The sequence below is a fragment of the Xiphophorus hellerii genome, chromosome 24, assembly GCF_003331165.1.
Source record: "Xiphophorus hellerii strain 12219 chromosome 24, Xiphophorus_hellerii-4.1, whole genome shotgun sequence".
Taxonomy (NCBI): Eukaryota; Metazoa; Chordata; class Actinopteri; order Cyprinodontiformes; family Poeciliidae; genus Xiphophorus; species Xiphophorus hellerii.
This window is the reverse complement of record NC_045695.1, coordinates 14505487-14524839: the sequence shown is the minus strand read 5'-3', so window position 1 is coordinate 14524839 and position 19353 is coordinate 14505487. Positions and strand designations below refer to the sequence as shown.

At 38.8% G+C, this 19353-nt stretch overlaps 5 protein-coding genes across 17 annotated transcripts in view; 3 read left to right on the top strand and 2 right to left on the bottom strand.

Moving 5' to 3' along the window:
* LOC116715898 (FERM, ARHGEF and pleckstrin domain-containing protein 1-like) overlaps positions 1-4610 on the top strand; it is a 47187-nt gene extending 42577 nt beyond the window's left edge. For 4 of the 5 annotated variants that reach the window (XM_032556620.1, XM_032556621.1, XM_032556622.1 and 1 more), the window contains exons 20-27: positions 15-295; positions 957-1046; positions 1143-1225; positions 2121-2233; positions 2308-2468; positions 2894-3001; positions 3071-3222; positions 3572-4610. In XM_032556620.1, the coding sequence (XP_032412511.1) occupies positions 15-295; positions 957-1046; positions 1143-1225; positions 2121-2233; positions 2308-2468; positions 2894-3001; positions 3071-3222; positions 3572-3647 (1064 nt within the window). In that variant the 3' untranslated portion in view covers positions 3648-4610. The remainder of the gene's footprint in view (positions 1-14; positions 296-956; positions 1047-1142; positions 1226-2120; positions 2234-2307; positions 2469-2893; positions 3002-3070; positions 3223-3571) is intronic. The other variant, XM_032556623.1, reaches the window with a different exon arrangement.
* A 422-nt stretch (positions 4611-5032) lies between these two features.
* On the bottom strand, positions 5033-11042 carry LOC116715939 (gamma-glutamylaminecyclotransferase B-like). Of its 3 annotated transcripts, XM_032556714.1 has the most exons (3): positions 10989-11042; positions 7516-7989; positions 5033-5398 (listed from the first exon to the last, which is right to left on the bottom strand). In XM_032556714.1, the coding sequence occupies exons 1-3, from the start codon at positions 11025-11027 to the stop codon at positions 5396-5398; spliced, it is 516 nt and encodes a 171-aa protein (XP_032412605.1). In that variant the 5' UTR covers positions 11028-11042; the 3' UTR covers positions 5033-5395. The 3 variants fall into 3 exon arrangements, with proteins under 3 accessions (XP_032412605.1, XP_032412603.1, XP_032412606.1); XM_032556712.1 differs by lacking the exon at positions 5033-5398 and having other exon boundaries at positions 7329-7989; XM_032556715.1 differs by lacking the exons at positions 5033-5398; positions 10989-11042 and adding an exon at positions 9014-9072 and having other exon boundaries at positions 7329-7989.
* Positions 5039-6977, bottom strand: LOC116715943 (gamma-glutamylaminecyclotransferase C-like). Its single transcript, XM_032556718.1, has 2 exons — positions 6868-6977; positions 5039-5872 (listed from the first exon to the last, which is right to left on the bottom strand). The coding sequence occupies exon 2, from the start codon at positions 5855-5857 to the stop codon at positions 5399-5401; it is 459 nt and encodes a 152-aa protein (XP_032412609.1). The 5' UTR covers positions 5858-5872; positions 6868-6977; the 3' UTR covers positions 5039-5398.
* Positions 11043-11442: 400 nt separating the features above from the next.
* LOC116715914 (ADP-ribosylation factor-like protein 13B) lies at positions 11443-18085 on the top strand. 7 transcript variants are annotated; one of them, XM_032556670.1, is made up of 11 exons: positions 11443-11600; positions 13931-14001; positions 14081-14330; positions 14407-14512; positions 15166-15368; positions 15439-15553; positions 15622-15763; positions 16061-16204; positions 16454-16522; positions 16888-16938; positions 17044-18085. In XM_032556670.1, exons 1-11 carry the CDS (start codon positions 11542-11544, stop codon positions 17055-17057), a joined length of 1224 nt encoding a protein of 407 aa, XP_032412561.1. In that variant the 5' UTR covers positions 11443-11541; the 3' UTR covers positions 17058-18085. The 7 variants fall into 7 exon arrangements, with proteins under 7 accessions (XP_032412561.1, XP_032412560.1, XP_032412564.1 ...); XM_032556669.1 differs by having other exon boundaries at positions 16064-16204; positions 16888-18085; XM_032556673.1 differs by lacking the exon at positions 16888-16938.
* On the top strand, positions 13947-17127 carry LOC116715497 (ADP-ribosylation factor-like protein 13B). The gene is made up of 10 exons (XM_032555908.1): positions 13947-14001; positions 14081-14330; positions 14407-14512; positions 15166-15368; positions 15439-15553; positions 15622-15763; positions 16064-16204; positions 16454-16581; positions 16888-16995; positions 17044-17127. Exons 1-10 carry the CDS (start codon positions 13947-13949, stop codon positions 17125-17127), a joined length of 1332 nt encoding a protein of 443 aa, XP_032411799.1.
* Positions 18086-19353: the final 1268 nt, after the last annotated feature.

The following is a 19353-nucleotide window of genomic DNA, read 5'->3' as shown; positions in this document are numbered from 1 at the left end:
CCCCGTTCCTCCAGCCGCCCTGGCAGAGATCTCAGAGACGGCGCTGCAGCTTCAGGGCATCATGATGAAGATGGAGAACTTCCAGAAGCTGCTGGAGCTGAGGAAGGATCTGACCGGCGTGGAGAACCTCGTCACGCCTGGCAGGGTGCGTCTTCCTCCGCGCTGTCGCCTCCTCAGGTCTGCCGGACTCCAGCTGATGGGTCGTGTTTGTGTTTGTGGCCTGCAGGAGTTCATCAGGCTGGGCTGCCTCAGCAAGCTGTCAGGGAAAGGTCTGCAGCAGAGGATGTTCTTCCTGGTACCAATCACAGCTTCACTCCGTTTACTCTGCTGCTCCAGAAAACTAAACACAGGGATATTTATGCACCTCAGTCCCAAAACCGAATCGCTCTTCTTCCCCTCTTTTTTCCTTCCTTTCCTTCTCCCTCCAGTTTCTTCATTCCTCCCTCATTAAATTTTTCTTTTCTACTTTTCAACATCTGTTTGTGGTGTTTCCTTTGTTTTTTTCCTCCTTCTCTTTTTCTTCCTTTTGTTTTACCTCATATCCATCTTTGTCCTTCTCATCTATCCTTGCCTCCTTCTGTAGTTCCTCATTCCTACCTTGTTTCCTCCCTCCTTTTCCATTCTTATGTCCTTTTTCCTTTCCTTCTCTCCATCTTTCTTTCTCTTTTTTCCTTCTTTCCTTGTTTTCTCTTTCATTCCTTTCATCCTTCTTGTGTCTTTAATTCCAATCTCATTTTATTCTTTCTGTCATTCTTTTTGTCTCCTTCCTCTCTTCCTTGTTTTCTTCCTTTCCTTCTGCCTGCTCTCTGTAGATGCCTCTTTCATACATTCAAAGTTCAGTTTTGCATAAAATTTGTTTGAAATGTAATTAAATGTCAGATAAATCTTGTATCTTACACGACGGCGTGTAGGAATGGTGTGCTTCTGATTTTATAACCGCTTCCCGTTTCCTCCAGTTCAGTGATTGTTTGATGTACACCAGTCGAGGAACGACTTCGTCCAACCAGTTTAAGATCCACGGCCAGCTGTCGCTGTACGGCATGACGGTGTGTGATCAAAAATAAGATCAAAATAGCAATTATTGATCAGATTCAAATATATTCTGTGTATCTTTTAAATGCGTTTCTGCTTCTGTTTTTCAGATCAGAGAAAGTGAGGAGGAGTGGGGGGTCCCTCATTCGTTTACGCTCTTTGGACAGCGGCAGTCTGTGGTGGTGGCAGCCAGGTGAGGAAAACGACACAACTCAGCTGTTTTTATTCCTCTAGAGGCTTAAAAATAAACACTTTCTTTTTTTATATATCATATCTTGTTTTATCTTCTGAAAAAGAAAAACAAATTATGGAAAATATTTTTATAAAGTGGCTTTTATTTCAGTCATTCAGTCGTTGAAATGATCCTTTCAGATCTGATGCTTATGAGTTGAAATTTGAAATTATAACTTAACAAGATGCTCAACATTCATCATTTTATTTTTCATGTTGACGTTTTCTTAAAATTCCGACTTCATTCTGGTCATCTTGGCGCTTTATTCTCGCATTATCTCTCGTTTTACTCAAACTGTGACTTTATTCTTGGAGTAAAAAATAAAAAAAAATCACAGACTGAATTCAAAGTCCACTTAAACAGAAGCTGCAAAAAATAAGCTGTCAAACACACTGTAAAAACCCAAATCTTACCAAGTACTTTTGGTTGAGTATCTAGTGAAAATATCTTAATCAGTCTAAATAAGACAAAACAAACTAAAGGAGCTTTTATAACTTAATAATTTCTTAAAATTGGGAAAGAACTAGTTTCTCCATTGGCAGATTCTTTCACTAATAAAAAGACATTTTTACCTTTTTATAAGTTAAATAATCTGCCAATGGAACTAGTACTATTAAAAATCAATATTAAGTAATTAATTACTTAAATCGAGCTCCTAATTTTATTGAAAATGTAGTTGTAAGTTAGTATTGTCTTATTTCAAGTGTATTAAGATATTTGCACTAGAAACTCGACCAAAAGTACTTGGTAAGATATTTGTTTTTGCAGTGCAAAATGGCGGCCAATCTGAACTGTGAAAATCCAAGGAGTTCATTGATGAAAAAAATAAAGAAGCCATATTTGTTTGTTCCTGCAGTTGTGCTGCAGAGATGGAGCGCTGGGTGGAGGACATCAGGATGGCCATCGACCTGGCAGAACAGAGCAGCAGCCCAAACGTGGAGCTGCTGTCCACCAGTCCACCCGACACCAGTAAGATGCTCCCAGTAGACCAGCAGTCAAACTGGTCCCAACACCCGTCCAGACGGCGTGTCTTTGTCCTTCAGAGCCTTTGGAGGACGCTGGAGCTGAGCTGGAGTCGGAAGAGGAGCTCTGTGGCTCGCGCTCGTCCCTCGAGCGTCAGAGTCACCGTGGCAACACCACCGTTCACGTCTGCTGGCATCGCAACACCAGCGTGTCCATGGTGGACTTCAGCGTCGCCGTGGAGGTGCTGCTCTGCTCTCCGCACTCATCTGTGCTTCATTCTGTGTGGTTTCCTGCTCAGCTTGTCTTCTCTTTATCCACCTGTCCTCTTCCACTCCATCTGTGCCTTCATTTGTTATCTGCTCACGCTGGCATCGGTAGGGCTGGTCAGTGAGTTCATGAGGCCCCGCAGTCTCACCTTGTGGTTTGCAGCCATTCTGTTACTGACATCTGGTGGCGCAGAGAGGTACTGCAGCAGCCGGGAAAGCACTTCTCTGTTTAGAAAGTTGTTCTACAAGTCAAATTGGTGAGAGTTTTGTGAAAGTAAAGAGTAGATGGTAGTAGAGGCGAGCAGATTTCCCTTTTTACTCAATTTGTCCAATTTTCTAATCAAAATTGTAAGCAGGGGTGTTTTAATGAGCTTTGGGCTTCCTGTGCTTGTGTTTGCAGAACCAGCTCTCAGGTAACCTGCTGAGGAAGTTCAAGAACAGCAACGGCTGGCAGAAACTCTGGGTGGTCTTCACTAACTTCAGCCTCTTTTTCTACAAGTCGCACCAGGTAAGACGTGCAAACGCGTAACGAAGAGTCCCTCTGGCATTTCTTTAACAGTTTCTGGCCTTCCTGCAGGATGAGTACCCTCTGGCCAGCCTCCCTCTCCTGGGCTACTCCGTCACCGTCCCGGCCGAGTCCGAGAACATCCACAAAGATTACGTCTTCAAGCTTCACTTTAAATCCCACGTGTACTACTTCAGATCAGAGAGCGAGTACACCTTTGAACGGTGGGTGTTCGCTCAACAAAGAGCAGCGATTTAATCTAGTTTTACTCAGGGTGAGTGTTTTATTTAAACCACAGAAGACAATTAAGAAGTTATAACATCCAGGGTTCCTACAAAAGGTGGAAATGTTGGGAGGAGATCTGAAATGTTTTCCAAATTTGGAAAAATTCCAGGATCCTTCTTAAGTTCATAAGTAAAACCAACATGAATACCAGAATTAATTTTATTTGGGACAATAATTGACCAAGAAATTTGAATTTGGAATTTAAAATAAAAAATCAGCGAGAGCCTTTGAGAAAGTGGAAAATATGAACTGATTTCTTTCACAAACTAAACTTCTGTTGGTTTCCAGGTGGATGGAGGTGATCCGCAGCGCCACCTGCTCCGCCAGCCGCCCCCTGCTGAGCTCCAGGAAGGATCTTTACTGATGACTCTGTCATCTCCACCTCAGCCTTATACAAAACCACAGACTTCTCTTCCAGCCTTTTAAAAATCACACTTTTTTACACACCAACACACTCAGAGGTCCTCAAAGTTCCTTTCACGCCATTTATTTTCAATGTTCTTACTTTTTCTGTGCCAAACTGGAAAATATTGGTAGTATTGTCCTTATTTTCACTTTTTTAACTCGACATATTTAGAGCTCCATAAAGCAGATTTGTGGATTAATCATGATGCCAGATTAGGACACAGAAACCATGTTTTTCTTTTTGTAATTCCTCTTTGTACAGTATTTTGATAACACTGTGAAAATAGTTTTTTTCTTCTTCGTTTTGTCTTCACTGAAAAGAAACACTTCAGACCTGCTTCCAAAGCCGACAGAGATTTTCTATCTTTATCGCTTTCTTCCCAGTATTTTTCCAGCTTTCTGGAATAGTTTTGAAAAGTTTGTGTTCATATGAAAAATAAACAAAGCAAATTACAGATTATTTCGTATTTTACTTGTAGAGATTGCAGGTTTTAATCCTTCATGACGGTGTTCCCCAGGGCATTGTGTTGGGGATCCTGCAGAATCATTTTTTCCATCGGCTTGGGAGCCAAAATATCCAGTTGAAAATACTCAAAGATCACAAAACTTTTTAGTATTTTTCTTTTCAATTAGAATTACAAAAACTGTTGTATTTTTTTTAAATTTTACCTCCTGAATAAACAACAACCTAAACACAATATTTTAATGAAATAAGCAAATGAGATTTCAGTAGATTTGAAACAAAAAAGCAGCAAAACATCCTAAAATATTCCAGTTGATTCCTTTGTTTTTTTTAGCAACATTAACAGGATTTTTCTCACTTTTACTTTATTTTGCCACCTTTATCAAGTCAGCATTTCATTAGAAGCCACTGGATGTTTTTAGTCCCTTTTACTAATAAATTAAATGGAATTAAAAACCAGAACCTGGGTGAAAACTTTGTGTTGCACCTCATTTTAAGAGTTGACTCCTGTTTCAGTCTTGTCATGTCTCTTCACACTGGTTTGTGCTTCTTTGTCTGTGGATTATCTCTGTAATCCAGACAAGAAAACCTGTTGCTCTACTTTTATTTGTGCAAAAAAAAAAGAAGCTTTTATTGTGTATGAGAAGAGACGAACACTTACTGAAGAATTCAAAAGCACCACAAGCAGCGACTTGTTCAGCAGAGGAAGCAACATTAATCTTTTATATTCCTGTAACATAAAATACCTCATATAATGAGGTTGTAGATCCACAAAACACACTGGACCAGAGAAACTACCCAAAAAGATCCAGTGTTTCAGGACACAGCGGCCCAGTCAAATCACGCTGAACACCAGAATAAGCAATAAAAAACTCAAATAGTTAAAGTACAGAGGAAGCTTTTTTAATATCTGCTGTACAATCCCCCTCTACTGTGCTGCTTTACATTTAATTAAAGAATACAAAATAAGACTCATCTTTTATTATAGCTTAACATTTTCATTTTTAAATATTGCTAACAGCTGATTGTCTCCCAGAAAGTTGTTCATTAAAAGACAAAGTATAAAAAGCAGACATGAATTTTCGGATAAAAGCGTAAAACTTTGAGTGTATTTTAATAAGTGAATTTTCTAATCTGGTTTTAAATCATTAAGAACAGAAAACTTGATCAGTTATTGATTCGTTACTCATTTGCTAGAACTCTTGATCCTTTCTATGGATTTAAAAGCAGCCTACTCATCCGCATCACTATTTCCGGTCTTCCCTCAGCGTGAATTTTAGCCCGTGGTCTCCGTTGGAGTCGTAGTTGTCGTAGGTGGGCAGTGATGGCCAGTCCGGCTGGTAGGTGGTGGTGCTGTACACAAACGCCTCCATGATGCTTCCAGGTGACAGCTTCTCCTCCTTGTCCGCCATCTTGATTTCCAGCTCCACTACAGTCCGCTGGTACATGGTGGGAACCTTCTCGAACCAGTCCAGGTATTGCAGCATCTTTTCGTCCACTTTGTAGATTTCCCCATTAACTCTCTTACCTTGTCCAGGAAGGTTAAGGAGGAAAGGGATGTTATACTTGGTAGCGATCACCAGTGGATGCTTCTGGACGGTGACGGCGGTACAGAGGAACTCGGCCTTTCCATTACTGCTGTCTGTCATGTAGGGGTAATTGGGTTGGCCCCTCTTTAGGGAGCCGTAAACAAAAACACGATGCATGAAGACTGAAGGCACCTGGGAAATAAAGAAGGATTATTGATATAGTTCTGGTTTGTTCACCTGCATTGAATCAATATTATTTACATATCTCGAAAAAAGTACAACTTAAAGCTGCAGTATGTAAATTTTATAAACTATAGTTTTTACATATTTGTAAAAATTGTCGCCATGTTCTGAAAGTTTGAGACGGAAATTGCACGAAAAGATTGATCTGAAGAAATTAACCCAACCAGAAACAACCAATCAGAGCCAGGAGGAGGGGCTTACTGCTGTCAATCGATGTACTAAATGTGCTAATGGTGGAGGAAAAAATTTAGATTAACAAGAAAACAGCTCATCTGCGAACAAACTGCAGCTTTCAAAAACACAAAATTCATCCATGCACTTTGAATTTAGGGACTTGAAATTCAGCCAAATTCTTTAAACATTTATTTGATTCTACATTATGTATTTAGGTAATTTTGTCCCTTGTGGCCCTCCATACAAAAACACAACATAAACATCTACATTTAAAATATATGAACAAGGACGTAAACTCTGATATATTTGGAAGCATTAAAAAAAACAAAATTCAAAGGCTGAACTGAACGCAGGTTAGACTGAGTTGGTAAAGGAATAACACTTTAGGAGCCAACTAACACGGAACCGAGGTCGGCACTGGATGATCCAACATTTCCTCCATGCAGTTACAACCGAGCATTTCTAATTTTGCTGTTATTACAGCGGATCTTTAATTATGCATTTATTAACGTCTCAAATCGTAAAATAAGAGCAGCAGCGACAGAAGATAAGGGAGAAACCAGCGATCTGCAGCTGTCTGACCGGTTTAATGAGCCATAAAGCTGACGTCAGGGTTCAAATCCCATTTTATCAGCTTTTATTGACTAATAAATAGTCTGGACTATTTATTGACTATCCCGGGATGACTATCCCGGCCTCCGTAGTTTTTGCTGAGCCCCCAACAACTGAAAATCCCAGTAAACGTGAAACAGACGCAGTGGTCTTCTTACCTTCCAGGACTCAAGTCAAGAGTAACCCCAGGATATTGGTTCACGCATGCGCACACGTGACGCCCGTCACACGTCTTTCTCAGTAGAAGAAAATGGATTCTGGGTAATCTCACAGCAAAATCACACCCAGAAACATAATCACTCTGGTTTATTATTTGCTTTAAAGTTAATTTAACTTGATTTAACGCAGTTCGACTTGACCTCAGCTGAGAGTGAAGGCGTTGTACTGACACCTGCTGGAATAAGAAGGTACTGCAGGAGCGAAGAAAGAACCTGTTTAGAAATTTGACCAAAAACATATTTTAATAAGACTTTTGCCACCGATCCACTCATGGGAATAGTAGTAAAATTATTTTTCTATTTTTATAGATACAGTTTGTATAGATCAGTACACTGATTCTTGCATCTGTCGAAAATGGTTTAATAAAAGAAGATTTAAAAAAGATACTGAACTGCAGCACTAATGCAGCCTGTTGATCATTTAATATTAAACAATTTTGTTGATTTGCACTTAGCAGGTATGCTTTCTAAATATTGACAGATTACAGCTGGTTTCTTGACTTTCTGCACTTTACTGAGAAAAATATTGCCTATTTTGTGTTAGTAATTTTCAGGGGAATCGAGTTATGAGCATCACTCGACTGAAGCCCACTTTCTGTCTTCCCTCAGCATGAATTTTAGCCCGTGGTCTCCGTTGGAGTCGTAGTTGTCGTAGGTGGGCAGTGATGGCCAGTCCGGCTGGTAGGTGGTGGTGCTGTACACAAACGCCTCCATGATGCTTCCAGGCGACAGCTTCTCCTTCTTGTCCGCCATCTTGATTTCCAGCTCCACTACAGTCCGCTGGTACATGGTGGGGATATTTTCAAAACTGTCCAAGAATTCAAGCATCTTTCCGTCCACTTGGTAGATTTCTCCATGGACTCTGTTGCCTTGGCCTGGGAGGTTAAGGAGGAAGGGGATGTTGTAATTGGTAGTGATCACCAGTGGATACTTCTGGACGGTGACGGCGGTACCGAGGAACTCGGCCTTTCCATTACTGCTGTCTGTCATGTAGGGGTAATTGGGTTGGCCCCTCTTTAGGGAGCCATAAACAAAGACGCGATGCATGAAGACTGAAAGCACCTGGGAAATGAAAAAAATGAGGGAAATTGGTTTGCTTCTGTTTTTCTTTAAGCAACTCAACTGAACAAATCTGTTTTAAAAGGCCAAATTTATAACAAATAGTTGAAAATCTAGAGAAAACACTAAAAAAGACAGAAGTTTTCCACTCAAACACAAATGTATTTAGGGAAAATTAAAAACAATATCAAATGGTAAAAAGGCTTTAATCAGTGGATTGCTCTTAACGAAAAGCAGTGATGAATTATTAACAGTACAACTTTAAGAGCGTCCTGCAGAAACACTGATAAATCTTGTTCTTAGTGTTACATAACCAACGGTGTGAAAAGCCTTCAATAAAAACTGCTGTACAGAGCGGTTTGCTGTCGAAAGTGTCAATAAAAATATTTATTAGTCCTTATTTAAGCTCTATAAAGACTGAAACCTTGATAAGGTGTTTTTTTATGATTTAGATATTCCTTTAGCGGCTCATTAGACTTAATAATTAACATGGCTGCACCACCTCTCCATTAGTCCATACAACCTAAAGAAAACTTGGTCACAGCAGACAAATAAATAATTTTTTCTTTTGATTTGGTGCTTGTGCGCCCCCTTTTTGATTCTGCCCTGAGCATCTGCCTATGTGGTCAAACTTCCACAAATAGATTCTACAAAATAATTTATGTAATATTTTAAACAACAATTTTTTAAAAAGTTTTCAACAAAATCTGCCATTACTAGACTAATTGTGTCCATCTTGTAGCTTTAAAAATCAAACATCATCTAAAAATGATCCTCATATGAACATGAGAGCTGCTCTAGGTGAACATTTCTATTGTTGGTGTGGTTTTGCAGCGTGCAGATCTTTAACTATACATTATGCAACGTCTCAAATAGAAACATCGGAGCAGAAGCGGCTTTCTGGCCGGAGTAATAAACCACAAACTGCTCTATAATGACGTCATCACGGCCTACGTAGTGTACTAAATTCAATCATTTTTATTAGAGGAATATACCTGCAGACGTAAAACTGGTTCAGTGGTCTTACCTTGCAGAACGGGAAGAACCGGTTTGAGTTTGGGTCATGTGGAGCAACCCCAGGTTATGTCCTTCACGCATGCGCACAAGCGACTCCGATATAGAAAACTGTAACTTCAGCTCTGACGTAATTTTACACATTAAAGAACATCGTTTCCCCGACGGTTACATGAGATAATATAAATTATACTATACATTATATTATAAAAATTCATAATAAGTATAACGACTGTTTGAAAATGATTTAATTCAGATTTATCATAATAATCGATAGTAGAGCTGGTAGGGTTTTGTTTTGTTTTCTCTTTGTTTGCTAAATCTCATGTTGTTTATGCATTTATTTTTTTTGGCTAACCACTAGTGAATAGATTTATCTTGAATTTAAAGTTTTATTTTTACAATCAATGGTTTAAGCGACTAAAATAAATCTTGATCTTAATCTTGAAAAATATGCAGATATATCCTCATATTTCTATTTTCATCTGCTCAAAAATGCATCCACACTCATTTTAATCAGGTTCAAAACCGAGGACTAACTTTGAAAATCAGTTTTACTAAATATTATTTGGACATTTGTGATTTCAGTTCATATAACACAGAAATTTTTTTTAATTTTACCAAACAATCAAAACAGAAAAAAAAAATCTGTAAATATTCTTTGCTTCTGATAAATTAGAAATCTTCATTATTGATTTCTGATGTAGAAAACAGTCACAATATGATGGGAAAAAATCATTTGCTACAGTGAAAAGACAAATAACATAATTTCTTTAATAGGCCACACATTTCCCCAACACATATGAATACCAGACGTTCCCAGATGGAGGCTTGTAAATAAAAACACGGAAACAAAGCAGTTAGCCTTCTGCAATTTACACAGCTGGCTCCATTAAAATCCACTTAGCAGCACTGAGATATGGCAGCTTTAATACGCTTACAGCAGAATTATGGCAGAGGTTTTAAATCAGGAGTTCTTCCAGATCTGGAGTCAAATTTATTCATTATTGTCCTTTCTCTAACTCCTGAAGGACAAATAAAGGTCACGCCTGGTGCAGAAGATGGATGAAACCCCCAAACAACAGCTTTTTCATTTTAAATGTGCTCCTCTCAGAGTTCATTGTTGAAATGAGCTGATCCAAGAGACTAAAGTGCATTTGCGTGTTTTATTTTCCAATTCAAGATGGCTGATAGTAAATCTGCCAGGAACGCGGCCTGCTGACTCAGCGTGCAAATCCACTGAGATCTAATAAACTTTCAGCTTCTGCATTATGAGAGATCTTCACCAGCTCTGGTGATGCAATAAAGAGAAATTGATCATTTTTTAAAGCTAAGCTGCATCTTTATCTCTTTTAGCCACTAAGAGTTCACTTTGGCAAAGTGGATAATATGAAAATTTAATATTTGGAGCTGATAGAGCATATAAGCAGAAAAGTAAAGCGTTCAAACTGCCACTTCTGATTTCACATCACTTTAAAACTTAATTTCCCTGATATTTTTTCCAGCTTTCCACCTTCTTTTCCTCTGTATCTTGCAGCTAAAAGTGCTAACTTCCCCATCCTACTCTTTCTAAACTGCCTCGCTATTCCTCCATTGATAGTAAAACGGCAAAATAGTATCAAGGAAATTACAGGAAACAGTTTTTAAAAACATTATTTAATGTTTATTTATTTATTTTTCCTCCTTAACAAACCAAATTATTATTTGAGAGTATTTTTTTTTTATCTTTGAAATTATTATAATTTGTTTTACCTGAGCAAATCTTATCCTAAGCAAAAGATTAGAAATGGACAGCTAACTACTACTAGAAAATCCGACATAAAACACAAAAATAAAACATAATAAAACATAACATGAAATAAAAGTGATACATTAATTAAATAAAATACATAAAAAACTATAATAAGCTATAATTTCCTAATTTTTTAATTGTAAATTAAAATCAAAATGTAATTTGAATGCAATATTTAATATTTAAAAAATATTACAAGGAAAATTGTAGGCAACTGAAGTAATAAAGGAATCATTTGGCATCAGCGTCCGTCGCACGCTCTCGGAAGATGACGTCATCACGTCCGCAGCCTAGCAGCAGAATCGACGGCGTAAACAAAGAGCCGCTACGAGCTAAGTGGACGATGTTTCTTCGGTGAAATAGTGGCTGTTTCTATACACTTTTCCAGCAACTTATCGACGGAGCTCGGCTTCTCGTCGCAGGATTTTAAGACTCCCTCGTCCGTTGAGTTCCAGAAAAATTAGCCTACCGTTACTGCTAGCTGCGTTAGCTCTAGGTAGCCTTGGATAACGGGATTTTTGTAGTCCTGGGAATCGTTTTCAATCGAGTCGGTGTCGTTTATTAAAGCTGTTTCATTATTTTCACTCATGTCGAGTAAGTAGAGGGCTGCTAACGCTGCTGGCATGATGAGTTAGCTCGCAATGATGTAGCAACTCGTGACTGACAGGATCGTTCATCTGGATAGCTAGATAGCCCCCCTTGGATCGATGACCACCTAACCAGCTGCTGCGATCTGGAGGCGGACTGACATGTTTAGTTTGATGGCGAACTGTTGCAGCTGGCTGAAACGTTGGCAGGAACCTGCCAGGTGAGTTGAAGTCTTTTCTTTTTCTTTTAAAAAGACCAGAATGATAAATAACAGAGCTGGAGGTCCAATCAGTGCAGCGCATTCACAGATTGCATCATGTAGCGGAAGATTCCTGCAGTCTAAACCATTTCTAATGCTCTTTATAGATATTTTATTAGATAAAATTAAATGATAGATCACTCATCATTAATACTCCGTTAGGGGAAAACCATATTTGCTTTATTTTAATATCACCTCACGCTTCAGGATCACACAAACCTATGATAATAATGGAGTTTTTACATTTATCTCTTATTTTTGGTGTAGAACAAATGCAAATAATCCTAAAAATTAAGCTTTTTATGCAGTAGAGATGGATAATTATTATAAATATAATTATAGGAATAAGTTATCCTGTGATAATAACTATAAACTGTAGCTGATGAAGTTTGCAGACTTAAAAAACTTGCTGGTAAATTTAGCTGTTTAATCCAGATATGATTGAAAACAATCCAGATTTGTCTTGTTTGTTTAGAGGTAATAAATTTTTTTAATCTTCTTCTTATTGTAATTTAAGTAGTAATAAATGCAGCAAGATATTATGATTAAACTTTTTATTTGCTTATCGCCAATCTGTCCACACATTTTTATCAGTCTAACACAAATGGCAAAAAAAAAAAATTCACAAATATAATAAATTGGGGCAAAGGATGTGTAAGCGTTTATGTTTTCCTATTTATTTACATTCGAGATCAAAGTCAGAAATCTGTAAAAAACATTTTGATCAACTTGTGCATATGCTGATAATTCAACAACATATAACCATTTATTTATGTATTAATACACAATAAGGGCAGCATAAAAGTTTTTACAAAATTAAAAAACATTAGGAAAAAAATTGTTTGCACGCTCATCATAAAAAATTTGCAGCTAAGAGATGTTTGTTTGTTTGAAAGAATTAATACATAGATTCAAAAATAAAGAATAAAAACTGGTATAACATGCAATACAACAAAATCAATATGTTTCTTTTTAATAAATTGATTTAAAATCAATTATAAGCTAACAAAACCCTTTTTCTAATGATTTTATTACAAGAACTAGTTGAGAAGTTGATGCTAAGGCATAAATCTATCATATCTTTCGTTTTCTGCATCATACTTGTTATTATTGTCACATATTTCACCAGACAGCAGCCAGTAATCAACAGCACTTTACTCACGTGATGACTGAAACATCTGATCCTTAAGACTTAGTCAGAAATCCCAGACTAATCCCGCAGCCAGGTCGCTTCAGTGGGTCTCCTTCATGGTGCTGTTGCTGGTGTCCAGCGGCGACGACTGTAGCGTTATGGGTTAGCGGATGGCGCCTCAGCTCCTGGACCGATGAAGGCCAGCTGGCTGCAGAGGACGGTCACATGGATTGTGCGTTTGATGTCTTTTAGGCGCAGATGTCAAAGTTAAGTGTGCGGAGAGACATGGAGGCGGGTTGTTGGTCGCTACGGCGATGTTCTGACTGTTTGCTTAGAGATTTGTTTTGGTTTGTGATGGAAAACCTGGAAGGTTACTGTTGCTTTAAGAAGCTGCTGCATTTCTCAACTTCCTGTGTGAATTGTTTGAGTAGCAAGTAATGCCTCATTTCTGAGACTAATGCATTGAATACAAATAAATCAGAATAGATTAATATACTTACATTTAGTTGAAAACACAGTTTAGTATTTCTCATTTTCATTTCATTTTTGTTGCTATAGTGATAGCACTGCTGCTCTTGTTTCATTTACAGTATAATATTCTCCTTTTTTAGATACCTCAAAGCTTGAATGCAAAATGTCTAAAAATATTTTATATTATTTCTTCACTGAGCTAAAAGAAAATATCAGTTTTAAATATCTTCTTAGCTGAAAATGTTTAATATTATTTCTTTAATCAGCTAATAATACGTTCTCTCTTTTTGTAAGTCCTTACTTATCCGTAAAGTTTGACAGCAAAATGGAAAAAAAAATGGAATATTATCGCTTTAGTTTGTTAAAAAAAAAATCCTTTTCAATTTCCTGCTTAGCTGCAAAGTTTGACAGAAAAATAGCTAAAAATAAATAATATTATCTTTTTAATTAGCTAAAAAATTCTCCTTTTATGAATATCTGCTTAGCTGACATCAAAATAGCTAAAAATATTTCATATTATCTCTTTAATCAGCTTAAACCGTCGGAGCGGTGATGCAGCCTCATCGTGGTCACCAGTGTTATGGCTGCTGCTGACGCTCTCTAGCTTATCAGATGCATCATAATACCAGGTGGTTCTGCAGGCTGCCTCTGTTCAGCAGTAGCAGTGATGACTTTATGTTCCTCACAGAAAGGTGACCCTGGTGATGGTGGGTCTGGATAACGCGGGGAAGACGGCGGCGGTGCGAGGAATCCAGGGAGGTTGGTTTCCTCAGCCGTGAGTTTTAAGCCGTGAATGAAGCTGCAGGACAGATTTTGCGTCATTTGGGTTTCCCTGCAGAGAATCCGCAGGACGTGGCTCCGACTGTGGGCTTCTCCAAGGTGGACCTGAAGCAGGGGAAGTTCGAGGTGACCATCTTCGACCTGGGAGGCGGGAAGCGGATCCGCGACATCTGGAAGAACTACTACTCGGAGTCCCACGGCGTGGTGTTCGTGGTGGACTCCAGCGACGTGCAGCGCATCCAGGAGACGAAGGAGACCATGGCGCAGGTCCTGCAGCACCCGCGCATCGCTGGAAAACCCGTCCTGGTGTAAGTCCAGATCAAAAATTCTGAATTTAGTTTTCCCTTCAGCTCAGTGATTTCTGGACTTCCTCTCCGCTCTCAGACTTGCTAACAAACAAGACCTGGAGGGGGCGCTGGCGGAGGCCGACATCATCGAGAACCTGTCGCTGGAGAAACTCGTTAACGAGAACAAGTGTCTCTGTCAGATCGTGAGTGTTTCAGTCTAACGGGAGTTTACTGAAGTAAAAGTAAAAAGTACAGTGTAGTAAAAATACTAATAAAAGGAAATTTAAAAAGTTACTAGTTACATTTACTTAGTTTTGTTTACTTGAGTAACTTTTTTGAGTTGAGGAGTATTTTTACTATGCTGTACTTTCTACTCTTACTTGAGTAAAAGTTTTGGATTTTCTACCCACTGAATGAAAAACAAACATGTTTCAACCAAAAATTGACCAGACACCTGCAGTTTCTGTTAAAGTTTCATAAATTTCTTATTGATCTGGAAAATTCTTCTTTTGCCTGATTTTGTAATTATTTTACTTAGAAATTATTGTCATTTTAAAATACCAAAAGTTCTACTTAACTTTATATTTTGGTCCATCCGATTGTGTAATTTTTAAATGTTAAATGATAATTTGATCAGTTAGTAGTTTTTTGTTTTTTTTCCAAATACCCTTTTTACTCCTACATAAGTACTTTCTTGGCTACTTTTACTTAAGTAAAATATATTGAAGTAATGTAACTCTTACTTCAGTATATTTTAATACATTACTGTAGATTAGCTTAACTAACCCAGGCTAACTGTTAGGTTTTCTGAATTGAAAGTTTTAAACCTGGTTTTAAAACCATGCATCGACTCCAGGAACCGTGCTCCGCCATCTTAGGATGTGGAAAGAAGGTGGACAAGTCCATCAAGAAGGGCCTGACTTGGCTCCTCAGCAACATCGCCAAAGACTACGAGGCGATTGCTGAGCGCGTGCAGAAGGACACGGCGGAGCAGCGCGCGCTGGAGGAGCAGGACAAGAAGGAGAGAGCGGAGAGGGTGAGGCGGATACGAGAGGAGAGGTGAGGACACAACGAAGGACAAGAGGACGACTCCGAAAACCAGAAACTAAGACGTTCATTCTGTCCACAGGGAACGACTGGAGCGCGAGGAAGCAGAGCGGGAAGGACGGCCCGTCCAGGAGGACGAGGCTGACGACGGGAACATGCAGAGCCCCTTCCAACCCATTGGAGACTTAATCTCCAAGGTTCACGATCGCCACTTAACACCGCCACCGCTTCAACAAGCAAAAAAATTAAATATTTCCTTCTCCAGAGAGAAGAGACGGAGACGCAGGAGCAGCTAGAGTTAGGAGACAGGAGTAACGGTCCAAAGGAGAAAGAGGAAGAGGAGGATGAGGAGGACAACGCTGGAGAGCCAAACAACACGAGACAAACAGCAGAAAACACGACGCCTAGTGAGTTCCTGTTCTCTCTAACGAGATAATTAGACGATTAATCGGACGAGGAGGAGGGTCACAATAACATATTTATCTGACGATAAATCGTCCCAGTAATTATTGTTAGAAACGATAATATGACATAATAATGCAAGAACGCATTCTCAAAAATCAGTGAACTTTAAATTCTAATCAACATTTAACACTTTAATTGGAAGATATTTTAAATATCCAAAATAAACAAACAAAACAAGTAAAATTAAAAAATGCAGCTTCGTAAAAATCCTCCTAAGAGTAACTGAAGCCATGTGTCAGCAGTCAACACCAGCCTGTCGGTCCCAGCAGGCGAGCAGAGCAAGAAGAAGACGAGCAAACTGCACCTGAAGAGGAAGCACCGGGTCGACCCGCTGAGGGCCGACGACGGCCCCACAGAGAGCCCAACGCCGCCGCCGCCACCCGGTCAGTCTGATGGTCAACACTGGAAGCCTACAACCTCACTTCCTATCTACTTTACTTATGTCTATCTTTCCTTCCTTCCTTCTTATCCATATTTTCTTCCTCGTTGTTTTCAATCTGTTTCCTGTAACGTCTCTGACTTGTAGATCAGTTGTTTCAGTGATGGAGGACCAGCGCCGCCGCTGTCTCTCTCTCTCTCTCTCTGTGTTTTTTTCCCCTCATCACTTTGTTTTATTCGTCTCCTTCCTCCAGTGGGATGGGCCACGCCCAAAGTCTCTCGGCTGCCCAAACTCGAGCCGATCGGGGACTTGGGACATTCTGGTAAAGCCGCCTGTGATGTCATCATCACCTCATGTCGTCATCGCACTAACTCCTTCCTGGTTCCAGCTAACCTCACATGTGTTCATGTTTAAGTCTTGCGGCCAGTTTTTCTTAATTCAACCTTTATAAGGGAAAACCCAACGTTTGTTTCTCCATTTTTGGAAAAACTCTGATCTATCCGCCTTAAAATGCGACACTCCGGTTCTTTCCCCTCCCGCATCTCACCAGGCATGCGCTTCACTGTTGTCGGTTGCACTAACTCATTTTCTCTCCACATCATCACCACCCCATCGCCGTGCCTCCTGCGGCTCCTCGACGGATGTAGTTTAGTAACCCAGTCAAACCTTTTCTCCTGCCTTTCGCAGAGTTTTACAAGAAACCGCTCCCGCCGCTCGCCAACAGGCCGCGACCTAACGGTGACTCTCAAGATGTCATCTCTTAAAGCTCCTTCACTGACCGACTCACTGACTGAGGTCAGCTTTTGACCAATCACAGCTCTTTTCTGTGCTTTCTGTCCCAAGCGAGCGCGGTGTAGACCACCAAAACCACACCAATGGGACAACCGTGGGAGCCAGCGGATTGAGCTGAACAGAGGAGGAAAATGAAGCAGAGTTTCTTGCGGAACTGTGCACCAAAACAATAGATTTTTCTATTATTGATCAGTATTGAAAGTTGGGAGTCAGTGCATCCAACTAAAACACTTTAAACCAAGAAGCAATGTAAATAAAACCTCATCTAACCTTAGCACAATAAGAAAGGACGTTCAAGTTGCTCAGTTGTTTCTTTGTTGTTACAATGCAGTTGTAAATACTCTTTATTTCCTCTAGAATGGTGAAGTTGTCAAGTTTATAAAAAATCTTATAACTGCGGCACCATTTCAGGAGAAATAAACTGAATTGGTCAACAAATGTTGCAGCGTTACAACCAAGAAATAATCGATCATATACAGATTTCCCTACTTTTTGCGCTAAGTTTTCTATGTGTTTGTTTTGAAGAAATATATTTGTATACTGATTGCCATTAAAAATGAACTGTCATTTATTTTTGCACTTTGAGATTCGTAGTGTAAGCTTGATGTAATCATGATGAACATGAACGAGATGGTAGAGATGTCTTTGCTTTTCATAGCTTTTTACATATTTATATCAGCTGATTAAACTCCAGAAAAACACTAAAATTTTCATTGCTGTTACAAGAAAAAAAAGCAAATTCTCAAAATCTTTTTAGATACGTTTTTATACCACTTTATTTCCAGTTAGAAAATATGAAAAAAGCTACAGGGCTTCATACTTTTTCATGCATTCTGCTGTTTACACTGTGCTTGTGTTTTTAAAGTGATATTTCCTCCCATGTTTACCAATGAAATGGCTCTGATTTCATTTTATTTTATTTCTGTCTTATAAGAGTCAGCAGGAGGAAGGAAGTGAAGAAACAAACATCACTTTAAAAACACAATATGGATTTTGGATCTGTAGTGCAGTGATGATCCAAATGTTTGAAAAAAAAAAGATTCTTTTTCTATCCTGAAATTTTATAAGAGCACTATTAAAGATGTTTTAAATATTTAAAGAACCGATTAGAATCATTTGTTCATGCTGTTGCCAGATTAGAAGTGTGGTTCCTGTGAATGTGGAGTGTTTGTTTGTTTTATTTTTGGAACCTATTAGCATTCAGATCGCTTTCTGAGCGTCACGACTCGGTTGTTGTTCAGTACTTTCTGCTGATGAATCTAGCACTGTTGGGATGGATTTGGTTGTCAGATTTAGTCATTTTAAAACTGAAGGTAGATAAGGAGACAAAACATAACCTAAAACTGTTCTTGGGTTTTAAAAATTATGTATAAAACATATAATGGGATTTTTATTGTCATACCAGTGCATATTTACACGGTTATGTTACTAAATTCCTAATCAAGTCCCAGTTTAAGAAGCCTAATCAATAAATAAGAGTAACTAAATATATATATTATTATGTATGTATGTGAATAAGTAGGAGCTAAAAGATGAGATGAAGCTGAAATTAGCTTTGTTAAATACTAATGTAAAAGCAAGAGATACCATATATTAATATTGCACCTTGGTGATAAAGTGTCAATAAGTGCTGCTTTTATTTATTTATTTATTTCATATATGTTAAACGCCACCAAACTAGCTCAAAAGAGGAAAAAAGTCAGATTTTTTCAGTGTCCCCAATCCGTTTCCATTGTTTTCATGTTAGCCATAGAAAGTAGGCCTTTTCATTCTGACACAAACTGCGCATGCTCAGAGTGTGACGCATTCATTTTAACAGCGTCCTGCGTCATTGCTCACGTGCTCGATGTTTTTATCAATGAAGAATTAACCCCGACACGAAGCGGAAGTTTTTACTTTTTTGTAGTTACTTTAAATATAAATAACCACGACGTGGTTGCTTGCGGGACTGTTGGTTCGAAACCCACAGCTTTACATTTATAACATTTATATTAATGTTGTTAATGTTAGCTAAAAAGAAGTGGCTAGCCTTTCCTCTCTGCTTTTTTTGTGAGTGGTGCTTGCTCTTCACAACATTAAAATGTATTTTGAGTCAAATTATGAAGAAGACGAAGAACAGCGAGACTTATTGGTGAATCTGGGCTATGGAGGACAGAGTTATCTGTGGCACATTGACGGCAGGAACTAAAAAGTTTACCAGCGGAAGAACCGCCATGTTGGATTCACTTCCGAGGTGAGTGAAGCAAGAGTTTTATTGGTGTTTCCTACAGTCTGTCACCTTTCACAACACTTGTTAATGGGTAACTAAATTTAATAAATATTGTTTTCTGTTCAGTAATATTATTTTTGTAATGTTAGTAT